The sequence below is a fragment of the Eschscholzia californica genome, unplaced genomic scaffold (genome assembly GCF_041429995.1).
Source record: "Eschscholzia californica isolate CP2 unplaced genomic scaffold, dmEscCali1.0.p SCAF_4, whole genome shotgun sequence".
NCBI classification, from domain to species: domain Eukaryota; kingdom Viridiplantae; phylum Streptophyta; class Magnoliopsida; order Ranunculales; family Papaveraceae; genus Eschscholzia; species Eschscholzia californica.
In genome coordinates, this window is record NW_028238461.1 from 3,272,824 (window position 1) to 3,288,885 (window position 16,062).

The following is a 16,062-nucleotide window of genomic DNA, read 5'->3' on the forward strand; positions in this document are numbered from 1 at the left end:
ATCTTATGGAAAACTTTAGAACCCAGAAAACTAGAGATGATGAATCATTGAAGTTGCTTGAAAACCTATTTTCCTAATAAAAAATGATCATTCATAATGGGGAAAATAACATAATAACCATGGGTACACATAAACTTGAAGAACAAACAAGGAACTACTGTGATTTTTTATTCAATATCGGCAGAAAACCCCACCGGATAAGTAGATGAATATGTTTTTTAGAGAGAGAAAATATTTTTTAAAAATGGGTCGGTTTTTAGAAAGAGCAAGAAACTTGTAAGTTAGACTCAATCCGTGAAAGCTTTTAGAAAGAGAAAGATCCATTTCAATTAAGTAGATGAATCTAATTTTGTAGAGAGGAAGAGAAAGCAAAATATTATATCCAATCCTTAATTCCTTATTACTCAAAGGTTTTCAATTGTAAGTTAATATTTTGTAGCGCCCCAAATCCCAAATCTCAAGCCGCCTTGAAATCGAAGATTTGAGACCTTCAAACTGGATCCACGAGCGACGCCTACCATGAGTGCACAATCAATACCTGAAAAATGAAATAGCTGGGTTAAAACCCAACTGCAGTAGATTTCCTCAAACCTAAGTCTCGGGTAGGCAAGCTCAATCCCCAATCAAGGAAGTATTTCATTCATATACATTATTGGCGTTATCTGAAATTTAACGTGACAACTAACATAATACAACGAGATTTACCACACGCACGTAGAAATTAGTAATTTATGTTCTTGATTATTAGGCTTTCAACGTCCTCGTTTTCTAATCCAATATTAACTCTCGTGATAATAATCTTTATCTTTTCAATAAGTATAAAAAGATCACACTATTCACTAAGATAGACCTTTATAGAACCTTAACTTGACGATTAAGTCGACAAAACATTATGCCAAAAGACACAGTCATCCAACTCTCGTCGAATGATATGACAAGTTGGTATCCACGTTGTATAAGAGTGTGACCCACAAGGTCATCCATTGTGTTAGCGCCGACCCCATACGCTCCATACCTCGATCACATCCGGTAGAGAGGGCCGAACCAACCACATAAACTCATACAACCGTCCATCAACTCCATCATCACACACATAATAACATCATACAACAAACATAAGTCGAATGAGAGTGTGGCCCACAAGGTCATCCATTGTGTTAGCGCCGACCCCATACGCTCCATACCTACATCACCTTCGGTAGAGAGGGTCGAACCAACCACATAAACTCATACAACCCTCCATCACATCACACACATAATAGCATCATACAACAAACATAAGTCGAATGAGAGTGTGGCCCACAAGGTCATCCATTGTGTTAGCGCCGACCCCATATGCTCCATACCTACATCACCTTCGGTAGAGAGGGTCGAACCAACCACATAAACTCATACAACCCTCCATCACATCACACACATAATAGCATCATACAACAAACATAAGTCGAATGAGAGTGTGGCCCACAAGGTCATCCATTGTGTTAGCGCCGACCCCATACGCTCCATACCTACATCACCTTCGGTAGAGAGGGTCGAACCAACCACATAAACTCATACAACCCTCCATCACATCACACACATAATAGCATCATACAACAAACATAAGTCGAATGAGAGTGTGGCCCACAAGGTCATCCATTGTGTTAGCGCCGACCCCATACGCTCCATACCTACATCACCTTCGGTAGAGAGGGTCGAACCAACCACATAAACTCATACAACCCTCCATCACATCACACACATAATAGCATCATACAACAAACATAAGTCGAATGAGAGTGTGGCCCACAAGGTCATCCATTGTGTTAGCGCCGACCCCATACGCTCCATACCTACATCACCTTCGGTAGAGAGGGTCGAACCAACCACATAAACTCATTCAACCCTCCATCACATCCATCGCATCAAACACATAATAGCATCACACCACAAACATTGGCTCTAATAAAGAATTACAAACAAGTTTACCAAACTATTCAAGCCAACAACACATGGCAAGTCAAAATGGATGATGCTCACAATAGATCCTCACGTGGATCATCACCTCAAACAAATAAATAACAATAATAGTTAACGAATATAGACTCACCAATATAAGGTATCATATACCTAGGAAGTACATTGCTTACAGAATAGAAACCATGTGAATTATCTCAATCAATTCACTCATTGGAGATTGTATCGACACCTAGTACAAAAACTATTATAACTCCTCACTCGGAACTTCAATTAACTCACCGTTTGAACCACTAGAAAATAGACAAATAGACCTTTCCAACCATATAATATACACACCGAGATTCATTACCAATCAATACCAGATCTAATTTTAATCTAGACCGAGATACAGTAGGGACTGCTGTGACACTTCGTACGAAAACTATTATAACTCCTCTCTCGGAACTCCAATTAACTAACCGTTTGAACCACTAGAAAGTAGACAAACAGACCTTTCCAACCATATAAGATACACACCGAGATTCATTACCAATCAATGCCAAATCTAATTTTAATCTAGACCCGAAATACAATAGGGACTGCTGTGACACCTCGTACGAAAACTATTATAACTCCTCGCTCGGAACTCCAATTAACTCATCGTTTGAACCACTAGAAAGTAGACAAACAGACCTTTCCACCCATATAAGATAAACACCTAGATTCGTTACCAATAAATCCAGATCTAATTTTGAAGTTAGACCAAAACATTGTCCTATATAGATATTTTATGGAATTCAAGATAGAACTAATATCTAAATCATTCAATCATTCTTTATAGAACTTTATGTGATTAACAATACTAAATCTATCATGGAATCAATTGAAAAAGCCTACAAAAGAATTAGGAGATAAGAAATCTACCTCTTTTGCCTTAGATGACAACAAGACCACCATCATGCCTCTTTCTCTCTCTAGAGAACTCCATCTCTACCTCTTTTCTTCTTTATCCATTCTTCATTTACTAAGAGTGGCTTGTTGGAGATTAAGAAGGTATACTAACCATAACATAAACAATACATAGATTTCTTCAACTTATTCATCAAAATCTTCTCCAAAGAATACCATTTCTCTTTCTCTCTCTAAGTTTTGTTCTAGATCCACAAAAAGAGCTCTAGACCCCTTTTTATATAATTAACTCAAGCAACCCTAGTTTTCCTTCTAACCCACTTCTATTTTTATGATGTTCAAGCCCACACTAACTTACTCTTCATATTAGGCCCCAACCCCAAATTGACCTAGAGTTTTGCTATTTACACCTAATTTGATATATATAGAAAATAGGGGTGTTACATATTTTCTTATATCTAAAATATTGATAGATTTTATTTTTGATCAACTTGAAGAAAAAACTTTTTATTATACTAAAAAAAAAAAAATCGGAAACTCATTACAGTTAAGGCTTGAGTTAAAAAGTAATAATTGTCAGTTAAGTTTTTAGCTTTTTCGAGAGAGGAGCTGAAACGAGAATGTATTTTTTGCAGCAATGTTAGTTTGTTAGATAATAGTTAGGTATTTCATTATTTGTCAAAGTTCATCCATGTCTTTTTCGCAAAATATTAATAAGTTATGCTCTAAATCAACACCAGACTCTAATATGTGTCTTAATCACAAAATAATACTTTCTATAATGAGTGGTTAGGCATTATTGTCCCTCTATTTAATAGTACTAACTACTCTTGATGTGCTCGACATCGATGGATCTAGTTAGATTAATTTCACCTTTTTTTTCCTTGTAAATTCACGAAAATCCAAGGAGATATTTCACAAAATTACAAAAATGAGAGTCATTTCGGGGTTTAGACATCAAACGATTTAGATGTAAACAAAATAAGCCTCATTTCTCTTTCTTTCCTGTTCTTCTCAATTTTAATTTTTAATTGAAATTCATTCCAAAATTTAGCTTCACTAAAGCATTTCTTATTCAAAGGAGGAACGCATCATCGCCCTTATGAGTTATGATGTCGACATGTTGAAGGACCGTTGTGATCAACTCATAAGACATGAGTTTGGAACCTCCTTAACTACTGTAGCGAGTTATGTCGATTCCCACCCAAAATAGGTGATCGATCAGAATTCAAAAACAAAACGTACAACACTCTCGAAATCTGTTCAACCACGTACCTCGACCGAGTTTCAACCGGAATGACGTCCGAGCATAGCCTATTTTCTAGTCAACTATACGATCCATTAGTTTAGGAAGTGTAGGGGTGCTACATGCCTCAATTTTTGTGTAGGAGATATAGTCCTAGTGGTAATTTGCATGCCATTTCTATTTAGCATTTTTCTTTCCGAATTCAACATAAAAGTGGGATGTTTAGATTGAAAAGAGTCTGATTTTTAGGTTTTTTTTCTCAGGATATAGATGAACAGGAATGTCAAATAAGCTGAAAAATTACAACTTTTTAACTCTGAATGATAGTGAGAGAAAATAGAGAGAGAGAGAGAGGTGACACTGAGTGAAGTGTGGTTAATTTGTTTGAATATAATTTTAACAATAACAATTTTGAGACCCAAAAGTTAAAAAGTTAGAGAGAGAATCAGAAAATGTTCCGAGCGCTCAAACTGAAACGATCAGCTTCAAGTTTACTTCAATTCCCTACCCAGAATGTTACTTCTTCATCTTTTCCACCATCTCTTCAATCCCTCAATACCCTAACTCCCTTTCCTCCTTCAAACCCTAATTTCATTCGTGCATTCTCATCTTCTCCATCATCATCATCTTCTGCTAAAGATGCTGAAATCAGGAAATATTTAGGTTATTCTGCTCTTCTAATTGGTTGTGGAATTGCTACTTACTATTCTTTCCCATTTCCTGAAGATGCAAAACATAAAAAAGCTTACCCATTTAAATACGCCCCATTACCTGAAGATCTTCATACTGTTTCTAATTGGAGTGGTACTCATGAAGTTCAAACTAGGGTTTTCTTACAACCAGAGAATTTGGAAGAGTTGGAAAAGATTGTGAAAGATGCTAATGAGAAAAAACAGAAGATTAGACCTATTGGGTCTGGGTTATCACCTAATGGAATTGGTTTGCAGAGAGCTGGAATGGTTAATTTGGCACTCATGGATAATGTTCTTGAGGTTGATAAAGAGAAAAAAACTGTTCGGGTTCAAGCTGGAATTAGGGTTCAGCAACTTGTTGATGGGATTAAGGACTATGGACTTACTTTGCAGAATTTTGCATCCATTAGAGAGCAGCAAATTGGTGGGATCGTTCAGGTTCTTTATACTCATTTAATCTAAAAATTTATCTTATCCTCATTTGATTTTGATTTAGATTTTCAGGTAGTACCTAAAAATAGTGAAAAGTTTATTGCTTGGACTTAGTTGGGATCAGAATGTGGGGAATTTGTATATACCAATTGCTCATACCATGAAGTAGCTAGTTTTACAAATCCTTTTTGTTAAATTTATATGATTGACTAAATGAATTTTCCGGGCGTGGATCAAGTCAACTACTCAACTGTGATTTGTTGCGCAGAGACACCCCCAAGACAAACAAGCTATGTTTCAGTAGGACCAACACGATATCGGCTTTCTGTTATACAGCTAACCTACTACAATCTTGTAACTCCTAATAGCTAATCTTGGATCAGGCATTCTTTTGATGCGCAAACCATCATAAACTACCTCTTAATAGCTCGTTATCACTACCTTAGCTGTGATGATTGGACATGGTAGTTACAATTTCTATCAAAAACAAGATGTGCTATAATTATACCACTAATCGGCTATAATTATTGAAGTCCTTAAAAGCTAGTTGTCATTTATCCATTGCCACACGTTAGATGTAGTTTTGAGTTGTAAAAGTCAGTGCTATACCGCTATTTAGTAAATCTTCTAGCAACTTGGTTCACTTCAAAAAGGTTTAGTTTGACCGTTTCAGCCTTACCTTTTGTTGTTTCATTTTCCATTAGGTGGGTGCTCATGGCACTGGTGCAAGTTTGCCTCCCATTGACGAGCAGGTGATAAGCATGAAACTGGTTACCCCTGCCAAAGGAACAATAGAGATTTCAAAAGAGAAGGATCCTGAATTGTTCTATCTGGCTCGCTGTGGTCTTGGGGGCCTTGGTGTTGTTGCTGAGGTCACACTTCAATGTGTCGAGAGGCAGGAACTTGTGGAACATACATATGTTTCAAACATGAAAGAAATAAAGAAAAACCACAAGTAACATATTTTCTATACTGAACTCATCTTTGTACGAGCTATAGTATTTTGCCGTAAATGGGGATCTACTGATTTCAAGGAGCATCATGCCCAAGATTATATTATTTTTTGTTTCTCAATAGTCTCTTTTCTTGTCCAGGAAATGGCTTTCAGAAAATAAGCATGTGAAGTACTTATGGATTCCATATACAGATACTGTTGTGGTTGTGACTTGCAATCCTGTTTCAAAGTGGAAAGGTCCACCTAAGTTCAAACCCAAATATACGAAGGACGAGGCAATTCAGCATGTGCGCGACCTATATCTGGAATTAAGCAAAAAGTACAGGTAGAACTACTGTCATAAGGTCATCTATTATAGTAACACTGTAACTCTTCTTGAACTACACCTTAATGCTGGCCTAGAAACCAACTTATTTGACTCGGGAAACTCAAGAAGACAAAAAATTGATAATAGTTGACTTGAGTTGCAAATCAGTGATTTAGTTTCTTCCTTTCATTCTTGTTGTCTGTGGAAATCATTTTTTTCCTTTCATGTTAATCTATGATTTATATCAAGATGGCCAAACTTGGGGTTTGCCGTTCTTGTCATTGCTGTTGAGCTAGGTCTATTGGAGTTGTCGGTGCAAGCTATGTCGTCTTCAGCGGCTCTACTTTATATTTTGTCAACTCACCATTCTTATTTAGCATCTCTTTCGGGTGACCTTATTAAGCTCTGGATTTTCTTTTGGGAAAAGTATTCTTTGGTATCATTCACCTTTTTTTTTGAAATATATTGGTATCATTCAACTTCATATATTCTATAACATACTAATTAATCATATATTTGTTGTTTTAAATAAATCTATTTCGAATAGTCATATTCTACAATTTGGGATGGTATTGCCCTTTATATTTCTCAAAAGAGGAAACATATAAAACTAATATTTCTTTGTAATGTGGGTGACCCACCTCGCCTCGCCCCACTACACCGCACCCTCTTTTGCCTCCCCCGACCTTGGTTGCAAGTTTCGAGTTATCATATGTTATTGGGGTTTTTTGAGCTGTTATTTATGTTGGCAAATTAAATACTGGCTATTGAGTTGATATAATACTTTTCAGGGATCAGGATACTACAGCTAAAGCTACCGAAGATGATGAGCCAGCCATTGATGAGCTCTCATTTACAGAGCTGAGAGATAAGCTTCTTGCGCTTGATCCACTTGACACTGATCACGTCATAAGGGTTAACCAAGCGGAGGCTGAGTTCTGGAAAAAGTCAGAAGGATATACAGTGGGATGGAGTGATGATATTCTGGGTTTTGATTGTGGTGGTCAACAGTGGGTATCCGAGACCTGCTTCCCTGCTGGAAGTTTAGCGAAACCGAGCATGAAAGACCTAGAATTCATGGAAGAGGTCTACCGTCTCATACAGAAGAAAGGGATACCGGCACCAGCTCCAATAGAGCAACGGTGGAGTGCTCGCAGCAGGAGCCTCATGAGTCCGGCTTCAAGTGCTTCTGAAGATGAAATATTTGCATGGGTACTTGATCTCCACTTCTGTTCATTATTGATCCAGTGCTTGCTTTCTGTTGAATTTTGTCTCCTCATTTTGTTTTCATAGTTCAGATACATACTTGAGATAGAAGGTGACACAACTTGCTCTATTTATCCTAGTATGTGGGTTTGGAAGCTAAGCTCAAATGATGTTATACCTTCCATTTATGTATATATGTTGATAACTATGTAACTATTAAAATGGACATACGGTGGTATCAGTAACCGACATCATATGAGGTATCGAATTAGGTGACTAGAAAGGGTAACAAGGACACGCCTGGTGCAATTGTATGTTATGGTCCTAGCAGGATTATGTAAAGTACCAGAAGATGTACAAAACAAATATCATTCTGAATGATATCTTTCACTGTAAATTTAAGCTATTATATCTTATGTTTATCAGGTAGGAATTATCATGTACCTTCCAACATCAGATCCGCGCCAGAGGAAAGAGATCACCGAAGAGTTTGTCAACTACAAGCAGTTGACACAGAAAGAGTTGTGGGATAAATATAATGCGTATGAACATTGGGCCAAGATTGAGGTATGAATAATCGTTCATACATTCTGCTTCCTGTGAAAAACATTAAAAATCATAAAATGCGTAGAATAATCTACATATTTTCATGGATTTTTTCTTCCAACTCCAAGTTAGTGAAAGTTTATGTTTCCATTGTTAGGGAAATTAGAAAGAGCTACAGTCATGCTCTTAAGAAAACCATGAGTTGGGAACTAATTTCTAACACCAAAAACAAATGAACTTCCGTAATCCTATGCTATGATCACATTTAATCTGATGAATTAATTTTTAACTCTTTAGGGGACTATTTAACTGGACTAATGGTTTGTGCCACCAATCTTAGATTCTTAGCTAACTCATCAAGTTGGTTATTGACTTCCAATATTTCATAAGGTCGGATCTTCATACCAGGTCGAGACCAAAATCCTCACCTTGATTTTGGTCATTTGATGGTTTTAAATCTGCTTATAAATTACTTCCCATCACAAGAAATGGCGACATGACAGCAGACTTGCGACTTTCAGCCAAGGTTCTATTGCAATGTGGCGTCCAAGGATCCCAACCATTTCCATACTACCCAATGATGATAATTATTGTAGCATAATGTGGTTCTGCTTTCATTTTGGTGTTATCTTCCTTTTCCTTACTTTCTTTTAGCAATATCAATCAAATTCTTAAGGTGTGTTTTTCTCCGTTGCAGGTTCCAAAGGACAAGGACGAAATCCCCGCACTTCAAGAAAGATTAAAGAAGCGATTTCCTGTCGATGCTTACAACAAAGCACGCAGAGAGTTGGATCCAAACAAAATCCTTTCTAATGGCATGCTGGAGAAGTTGTTTCCACTATGAGAAACCCGTCGGCAATATTTCCTTGGCGAATGGTGAAATTTTTCTTTATTTGTAAAGTGAAATCACTTGTGTCCTAGACTTTGTTAAGAAGATTGAGGAAAGAGAAAGAGCTTGTTCTTTAAGTTATGAAATTAAAAGCCAGATTGAGATCTTGTGGGAGTTCAAGGATCAAGTGTGGATTCTGAAAAACTTGTGCAGAATAAGGGCATCTGAATTGAAACACAATCATGAAATAATTATTTTCAGACCTTTATTAGTGTGTTTTTCTTCTTAAATAATAAATGGGAATATTGGATTTGCCGATTTGGTATGTAATATAGGAAATTCTAGCAGTGCCGCCTCCTCTACTGGCCCACTTCCGGCTGTCTCTCTTCTCTAATAATCATGGAGCTGAACCACATTCTTGCCATTTGCTTTGGGCCTCTGCAATCTCAGACCAACACAACTGTTTGAGAAACCGAGTTGGGGTTCTATCGTCCTAAACTAACCCGTAAATCTCCTTTGGGAAACAATTTTCCAACTTTGCAAAGTTAATGGAGTGAAGAGTTGGGGTTCTATCGTCCTAAACTACCCGAAAATCTCCTTTGGGAACAATTTTCCAACTTTGCAAAGTTAATGGAGTAAAGAGTAAATCTCCTTTGGGAACAATTTTCCAACTTTGCAAAGTTAATGGAGTAAAGAATCGCAGGAAGGTTGCAAGAGTAAACTTCATCTTGCCCCAATATCAAGCCATCATTGCCCCTTAGTATCAGCTGAATCACTCTAAGAGTTTAGTCTGCGGAAACGGTGAACCACGCGAGCTGGTTATATGCGTGGGCCGGCGGGCTCGTGGTACCCCCTTTTCTTGATCCAGACTTCAAAATCTTCCCTTCGCCTTTAAAATATTCCCTTCGATAGTGAATCACCTACAGAAAAAAGGGGGGCAGACTTGCACTTCCATATTCCTTCAGAGCATCTCCAATGCAAGACTCAAGAAAAACTCTAAAAATCTTATGTGTCAAGTGTGAAAAATAGATCTCTAAATGGTCTCTTTCATATTTGGCCATTTAGAGACACTCTATTACAAAACCTTCTCCAATGCAACACTCAAGAGAAACTCTATAAAACCTATATTTTGGTTTAAGACTAATTGATTTGCTTATGTGGCACTTAGAGATCCTCAAGAGGACACTCTAAATTAGAGTGTCCTCTTAAGGATCTCTAAAGTAAATCTTGACACATCACTTTAGAGTTCATGTTGAGTTTTGCATTGGAGATGGATTTTAAAGAAAAACTCTAGAAAATCCTATGTGGCACTCTAAGATTTAGAGTTTGAGTGTTGCATTGGAGATGCTCTAAGGCAGGCGGAGGACTCTTTCGTTAGGGAAGGGAAGAAGGGGCCTAGCACGACAGATGCCCCCACTTGAGTGGCAAATGGAAGGGAAACTGTACCTCTTTATTTCGGACATACAATTCCGGTGGAAGATCAAGTTTATTTCGGAGGTGCTACATGTATAGATAGACCTGACAAGATTCATACACATGCGTACCCATTTGGCTGGAATATGTTCGTTTAATTTTTAGCTTATTTCAAATACCGATGAAATCTTACACAAGAATCAGTAACCAATGTTGGTCTCTCATGGTCTGTAACAGATTTACAAAACGCTTATTATACAGCAAAATCAACACGCTTCTGTAATGACCTAAACTGCAACAAACTACACAAGATTGTCACTTTCCCTGGATTTTTTCCAATAACAGCAACTTAAATTTAACCAAGTTTGAACAAATCCCATCTGATTCTTGCTATACAATCAACCAACAACAAGGAGATCCTCCATAGATCCCAAGACTCGGATTCATAATATACAGTCTATTTTAGCAGTTCGTTCATGAGAATGACCTTACCAGACTACTGTCGTTATCTGTTTCATTTTGGCTCTGTTCGAGAGATCTCAGCTTTCATCTTCACTTTCAGATGCTGAGCTTGAAGCCATTTCTTTATGGAAAGAATCGATTTGCACACACTCTGCAACTGAACTCGGAGATGGACAGTGGTGAACTTCAGAATTAGAACTTGTATAATGTAGATTTAAATCCTCTTTCTTCACAACATTAAATATGATTCCATTGTGTATTCTTTCAGGTTGAAGCAAATCTCCTTCAGATACTGTGATACTCGAAGCAGTCGAAATAGCTCTTGTACCAGTTGCTCGCTGATCAAACTCCATATTTTCGAAGCTCCGGTCAGTTGTGGTTGTTCTAGGGCTATGATTATAAGAATCCTTATCGGCCACCTGAACTACAATATTAGGAGGAACCATCGATCCTTTTACCTCATCTTCCTGCCTGGCCCAAGGCTTGTTTAATTCAGAATCAAAATCCAAATTCTGAACAAATTCAACAAATTTATTTGCAGAAGGTGTCCTCATTAACGGGCCACCTGATTTCGTCCATGAACTGAGGTCGATGCTCTCTGAATCACTGTCACTTCCATCATGTATGTTACGATGAAAATGGAAATTCTGACCACCTGAGGTTCCAGAACCAGATTGGTAGAACGAAGATATGACTTCAGATTCTTCGTCTAAAGATCCTGTTGAGTTTTCACGTGCTATACGGTTCCATGAGGGTATCCTATTTGAAGCATTGAATCTGACAGTGGTGGGTACTCCTTGTGACGCGGCGGCTCTTTCGGCGCTTCTTTTGAGCCTTCGCATATGATTGAGAAGTACAACACATTCATCCAAAGCAAGCTCGATACCACAGTTAGCTTTAATGGCTGAAAGCTTCTCCCAGGTACACCTCCTGCCTTGGTTGGCAGCCTTTTGAAGCTCCACGATAGAAGGGTTTTGTATAATCTTTGAATACTGAAACAGAAAATGCAAACAAGAAACAAATAGTTGCTTAGTTCACAAAACCGAAGATTATGAAACCATTTGAAGGTCAAATGGTAAAAGAGCAACTTTTATCAAGATGAATATTAGATGGGTTCTCAAGGAAATAAATTTCACAATATTTCGGTCGAACCATTTCCATGACTACCGAAATTTCCACCGAAACCAAAATTTCATTCCTTGCGCACAACTTAGATTGCAGTGCAGTTGACAGGATATAGATTTGTTACTGAAGCTTAGAGTCTGTCCATATAAAAATACCTGAGCAAGGGTGGCGGGCATAACAACAGTGACGTCTCCCTCCCAATCTTGAGCAAACAATTTGGCTAGTCCACCCATGCGGAAACCAAGTTCCAGTACCTGGTGACATCTATGCTTAACCTCCATCTCAGCTAAATGAGCAAGCTACATAAACAAAAAGACCAAATCATCATCTATGATGTTCACTTCGATTGACTTGAGAACGATAGGAGAGAAAAAAGTATGTCAAGAAAACTATGATTATGTTCTACGAGCGATGTGGATGTACAAAAATGGAAGCACGGACTGGTCGAAGCGTAAAAAAGATTCAGATTTTAGACATAGAAATGAGTTGTGCGTGTGTGTGAACTAAAAAGTTACCTTTGCAGCAAAGTTTCCTCCATAAGTTCTCACGAGCTCCTTCAACCTTAAAAAGGGTGCGATATGCGGATTAGCTTGACTAACTATAAAATGATTAACATTGAACAATTCCTTGAGCTGCATCATCGGTAAATCACTCTCCAAACTACCATCTCTCCACCTCCGAACCGAAGGTCCAGAAGCCTCGCCAGGGCCCAAATGAAAGGGAGGATGATAAGGAACAATTTCACCACTTCTATCTTTTGCCATCAATTCTTGAGCTTCAAATAAACCAGGAAATGCACAAGAAGCCGTCACTGCACTCCATATAACAACATGAGGCGATGTTAAGTAGTTAAGACATCTGGGTGGTTCATGCTTCCTCGGAGAACAAACCGTAATACCGAGAATTCTTCCTGTCATATCATAAGCTTCTTGAAATGTTAAATTACTTGTTAATTTCCTTAATAAAACCTGCAACTTTCTAATATCATGAACAGCGCCTTGTGTCATGACCCTTTTAGCCACAGTAAATATCCCGCCCGTTTTGTCAAAGAACTGTAAAGAACTCCATGAATCCTCAAAAAAGATTTGTAGTTCAGTCCAAGATCTGGTAGCAACAATAGAACACATAATCGATCCAACACTAGAACCTGCTATAATTCGAGGTAAAAGCTTATGTTCAACTAAAGTTTTCACAACTCCGACATGAAAAGCTCCTAAAGAAGCACCACCACTTAAAAGTAATGCAGTTCTACCAAAAGCATGCCTAGTTTCATGCATAAAAGCAAGTTTTTCTTCCAAAAGAAGTTCCTCCGAATCCGAATTACAAACCATTCTTAATTGAGTCGAAACTTCGTCAATATACTCTTTTATCAACTTGGGTATCTGAAGTCTTCCCTTATGAAGCTCCGGATTACACATATTACCCAAATTTCGAATCAAATCAGCTCTCATACAAAAGATAATATCTCTTAAAGATCCTTCTTGTCGTCGATGTCTAAGTTCATGAAGCTTATTTCTCATCAATTCTTCATCATAAAGATCAGATTCATTCATCCTAGGAGTTTCTTTATCTAACATTTTCGCGCCGTGTGCCCATTCTTCATATGTTAATGCCATTCTCATCATATTTTTCAAGTATTTCCTCCTATAAGCTAAATTAGCTTTATGTTTCAAATTTGTGTGCCTCTTTAACAAGAAAGCAACTAGGGTTACCATAACTAAAATCCCTTGAGGGTTTTTAGGATGAAACCATGAAATTACAGGGACAACATAATTTCTAAATTTACCAAACCAATTACACAAAAAAGTGAAGATTTTCAATCTTAATTGAGAAATTGAAGTGCAGAATAAAACCCTAAATGCAATTGTTCTTCCAAGTATTGTTGAAGGACCAATTGAAAATAAGTCAACGTTTGCTTCATTACTAATAATATCCATAACTCAGTATGTGTGTATGTACAAATAATAATAATAGTAATACCTTTTGAGATATTTCTCCTTCCTCTTTCAGATCAAAATAGAGATCTCTCCTTTAAATTTAATCCTCTTGGGTATCAAAAAGATTGTTTTTTTAGAAACCCTGAATAGATAATGGAGAATAGATTAAATGAATGGTACTGTAAACCCTAATTATGTATAAGGAAAACCCTTTAAAGATCAGCACAGATTGTTCTAGTAATAAAAAAAAAAAGTCCAGAAAATTTTATACAGTATATAAATTAGAAGCTTGAGAAACAGACTACAGGGGGGGAGGAAGAAGATATGATGAGTGAGAGAAGAGCAAAGGAATGGATAAAATAGGAATCTCAAAAATTGATACAGTCAGTGACGTGGATCTGAATCAGCACTTTACAGAGTCCACATAGAGCCGTACAAGTGAGAAAAAGCACCCCAAAAATTGCTATTAGCACCGGGAAGGTGGATCTCTTTTCATCCCCCCCCCCCCAAACATCTATTGGCACCCGGGTACAGATCTGACTCATTCGAAACTCAAGGAGGCTTCGGATCGGACCAGTCCGAGAGGTTGCAGACTGGTCCAGTCTGAGCCATTACTTCGGACCAGTCTGAGAGGTCTCAGACTGGTCCAGTCTGAGCCCTTGATTCAAGTTTCAGGTCGAAACTTTGCTTAAGGTCTTGGATTGTCTAGTCCGAAACTTCTCTGACTGGTCTGAGTCCGAAACCTCTCGGACTGGTCCGAGTTTGAAACTTTTCGGACTGGTCTGAGGCTCTGAGCCCAAGATCAATCCGAGATTAGGGTTTCCAAAAGTATTTTTAATGGTGATTTAGATCAATTTCTTTCTTTCTCTGCCTCCTTGTCATAGATCATGGTTGGTTTGGACCAAATTTCTTCCCATGATAGTTTTTCCTTCTTTCTCTATTTATAATATAAGGATCATTATTTCTTTAACTTCTCATTGTTGATTGATGATGATGAATTTGGAAACAAAGTTGGTTTCATGATAAGATGATGATGGTTCGAAGAACGAGAAGAGACGAAAAAGAAATAGAAGAAAGAGAAGAAGGAAAAACAATAAGACTTGACGGACTGAGTGCCTCTCTTGTAGGCACTCAGTCTGTAATGAGTGCTAACCGGCATTGTACGTGAATAACAATTTCTTTCGGGTACCTTTAGCAGTTCTCAATAAATAATACTCCTAGATAAGAAAGAAGACGTGTTAGATTAGATCCCATTGGGAAAGTTCTACTAAATTTATCCACAAAAGTAAGCGCTTACCTTTCACTTTTGGGCCCCACCACTTTTGACCTTTTTGTTTTTGTTTTTTTTGTTTAAATGACCGTTTTGTTACAACAATGACAAATCTGCTTATATAGAGGACAACTCCATATCTCTCCCAATCACACAAACTTATAGGTTCCGGAAAGGCCACAGTTTTTGGGCATCAAATAAGTCTCCCGTTAATATTATTTTGAGTTAAAAAATCGATTTATTAATTTTCCGGAATCTAATTTTTATTAACATTCCTATTTCTATACTAAATAAAAATCTGAATCGTCAGCTGCATCACTCTCTGAATCAGTTAAAACATACTTAGTTGTGCTTTCCTATTACCGCCTCACTCGAAGAAGAACCATCCACTATCTCCTCATTGTCTTCGTTAATGTTTTCCATTTCATCATTGTCAGAAATCTCCGTAACGGTCTTTTTTTTGCAGCAGCAGCTCGTTTGCTTAGTTGCTTCTCTGAGTGGTTGTTGTATATTGTTCTATTCAGTTTCCATATATAGCCTTTGCTGATTGTTATGGAGAAGAATCAAGATTGTATGCAGCCAAACGATCTTTTAGCTCCATGGTTGAACTGACTGATGCAGAAACAGCAGCTGAGTTAGTGGCTTTCTTCATCGGTTTTTTTTTCGAGGGTTCTTTGCAGCTGGTTTTGAATCCCTTACCAGCTTCTTTCATCACTCTCTTTTTCGCTTCTTCTGCCTGAGCATCACTACATCTAGTTCGTCGAGTTGCTTACCTGAGGTGTCGAGATCTTTTCT

The 16,062-nt window shown here is 37.7% G+C and overlaps 2 protein-coding genes across 2 annotated transcripts; one reads left to right on the forward strand and one right to left on the reverse strand.

Moving 5' to 3' along the window:
- The first annotated feature begins 3,741 nt into the window (after window positions 1-3,741).
- GLDH (L-galactono-1,4-lactone dehydrogenase) lies at window positions 3,742-9,376 on the forward strand. Its single transcript, XM_086634201.1, has 7 exons — window positions 3,742-4,252; window positions 4,357-5,223; window positions 5,922-6,172; window positions 6,312-6,497; window positions 7,271-7,691; window positions 8,112-8,252; window positions 8,929-9,376. Exons 2-7 carry the CDS (start codon window positions 4,546-4,548, stop codon window positions 9,073-9,075), a joined length of 1,824 nt encoding a protein of 607 aa, XP_086490327.1. The 5' UTR covers window positions 3,742-4,252; window positions 4,357-4,545; the 3' UTR covers window positions 9,076-9,376.
- Window positions 9,377-10,990: 1,614 nt separating this feature from the next.
- LOC147541617 (triacylglycerol lipase SDP1-like) lies at window positions 10,991-15,089 on the reverse strand. Its single transcript, XM_086634200.1, has 3 exons — window positions 12,576-15,089; window positions 12,216-12,359; window positions 10,991-11,927 (listed from the first exon to the last, which is right to left on the reverse strand). The coding sequence occupies exons 1-3, from the start codon at window positions 13,995-13,997 to the stop codon at window positions 11,013-11,015; spliced, it is 2,481 nt and encodes an 826-aa protein (XP_086490326.1). The 5' UTR covers window positions 13,998-15,089; the 3' UTR covers window positions 10,991-11,012.
- Window positions 15,090-16,062: the final 973 nt, after the last annotated feature.

Bases quoted from the DNA above. Each gene is read 5' to 3' on its own strand.
- GLDH (XM_086634201.1), top strand. From the start codon at position 4,546: ATGTTCCGAGCGCTCAAACTGAAACGATCAGCTTCAAGTTTACTTCAA. The intron at 5,224-5,921 runs GTTCTTTATACT...ATTTTCCATTAG, and splicing joins AAATTGGTGGGATCGTTCAG to GTGGGTGCTCATGGCACTGG. The intron at 7,692-8,111 runs GTACTTGATCTC...TATGTTTATCAG, and splicing joins AAGATGAAATATTTGCATGG to GTAGGAATTATCATGTACCT.
- LOC147541617 (XM_086634200.1), bottom strand. From the start codon at position 13,997: ATGGATATTATTAGTAATGAAGCAAACGTTGACTTATTTTCAATTGGT. The intron at 12,360-12,575 runs GTAACTTTTTAG...TTGTTTATGTAG, and splicing joins GAGGAAACTTTGCTGCAAAG to CTTGCTCATTTAGCTGAGAT. The intron at 11,928-12,215 runs GTATTTTTATAT...TTTCTGTTTCAG, and splicing joins TGCCCGCCACCCTTGCTCAG to TATTCAAAGATTATACAAAA.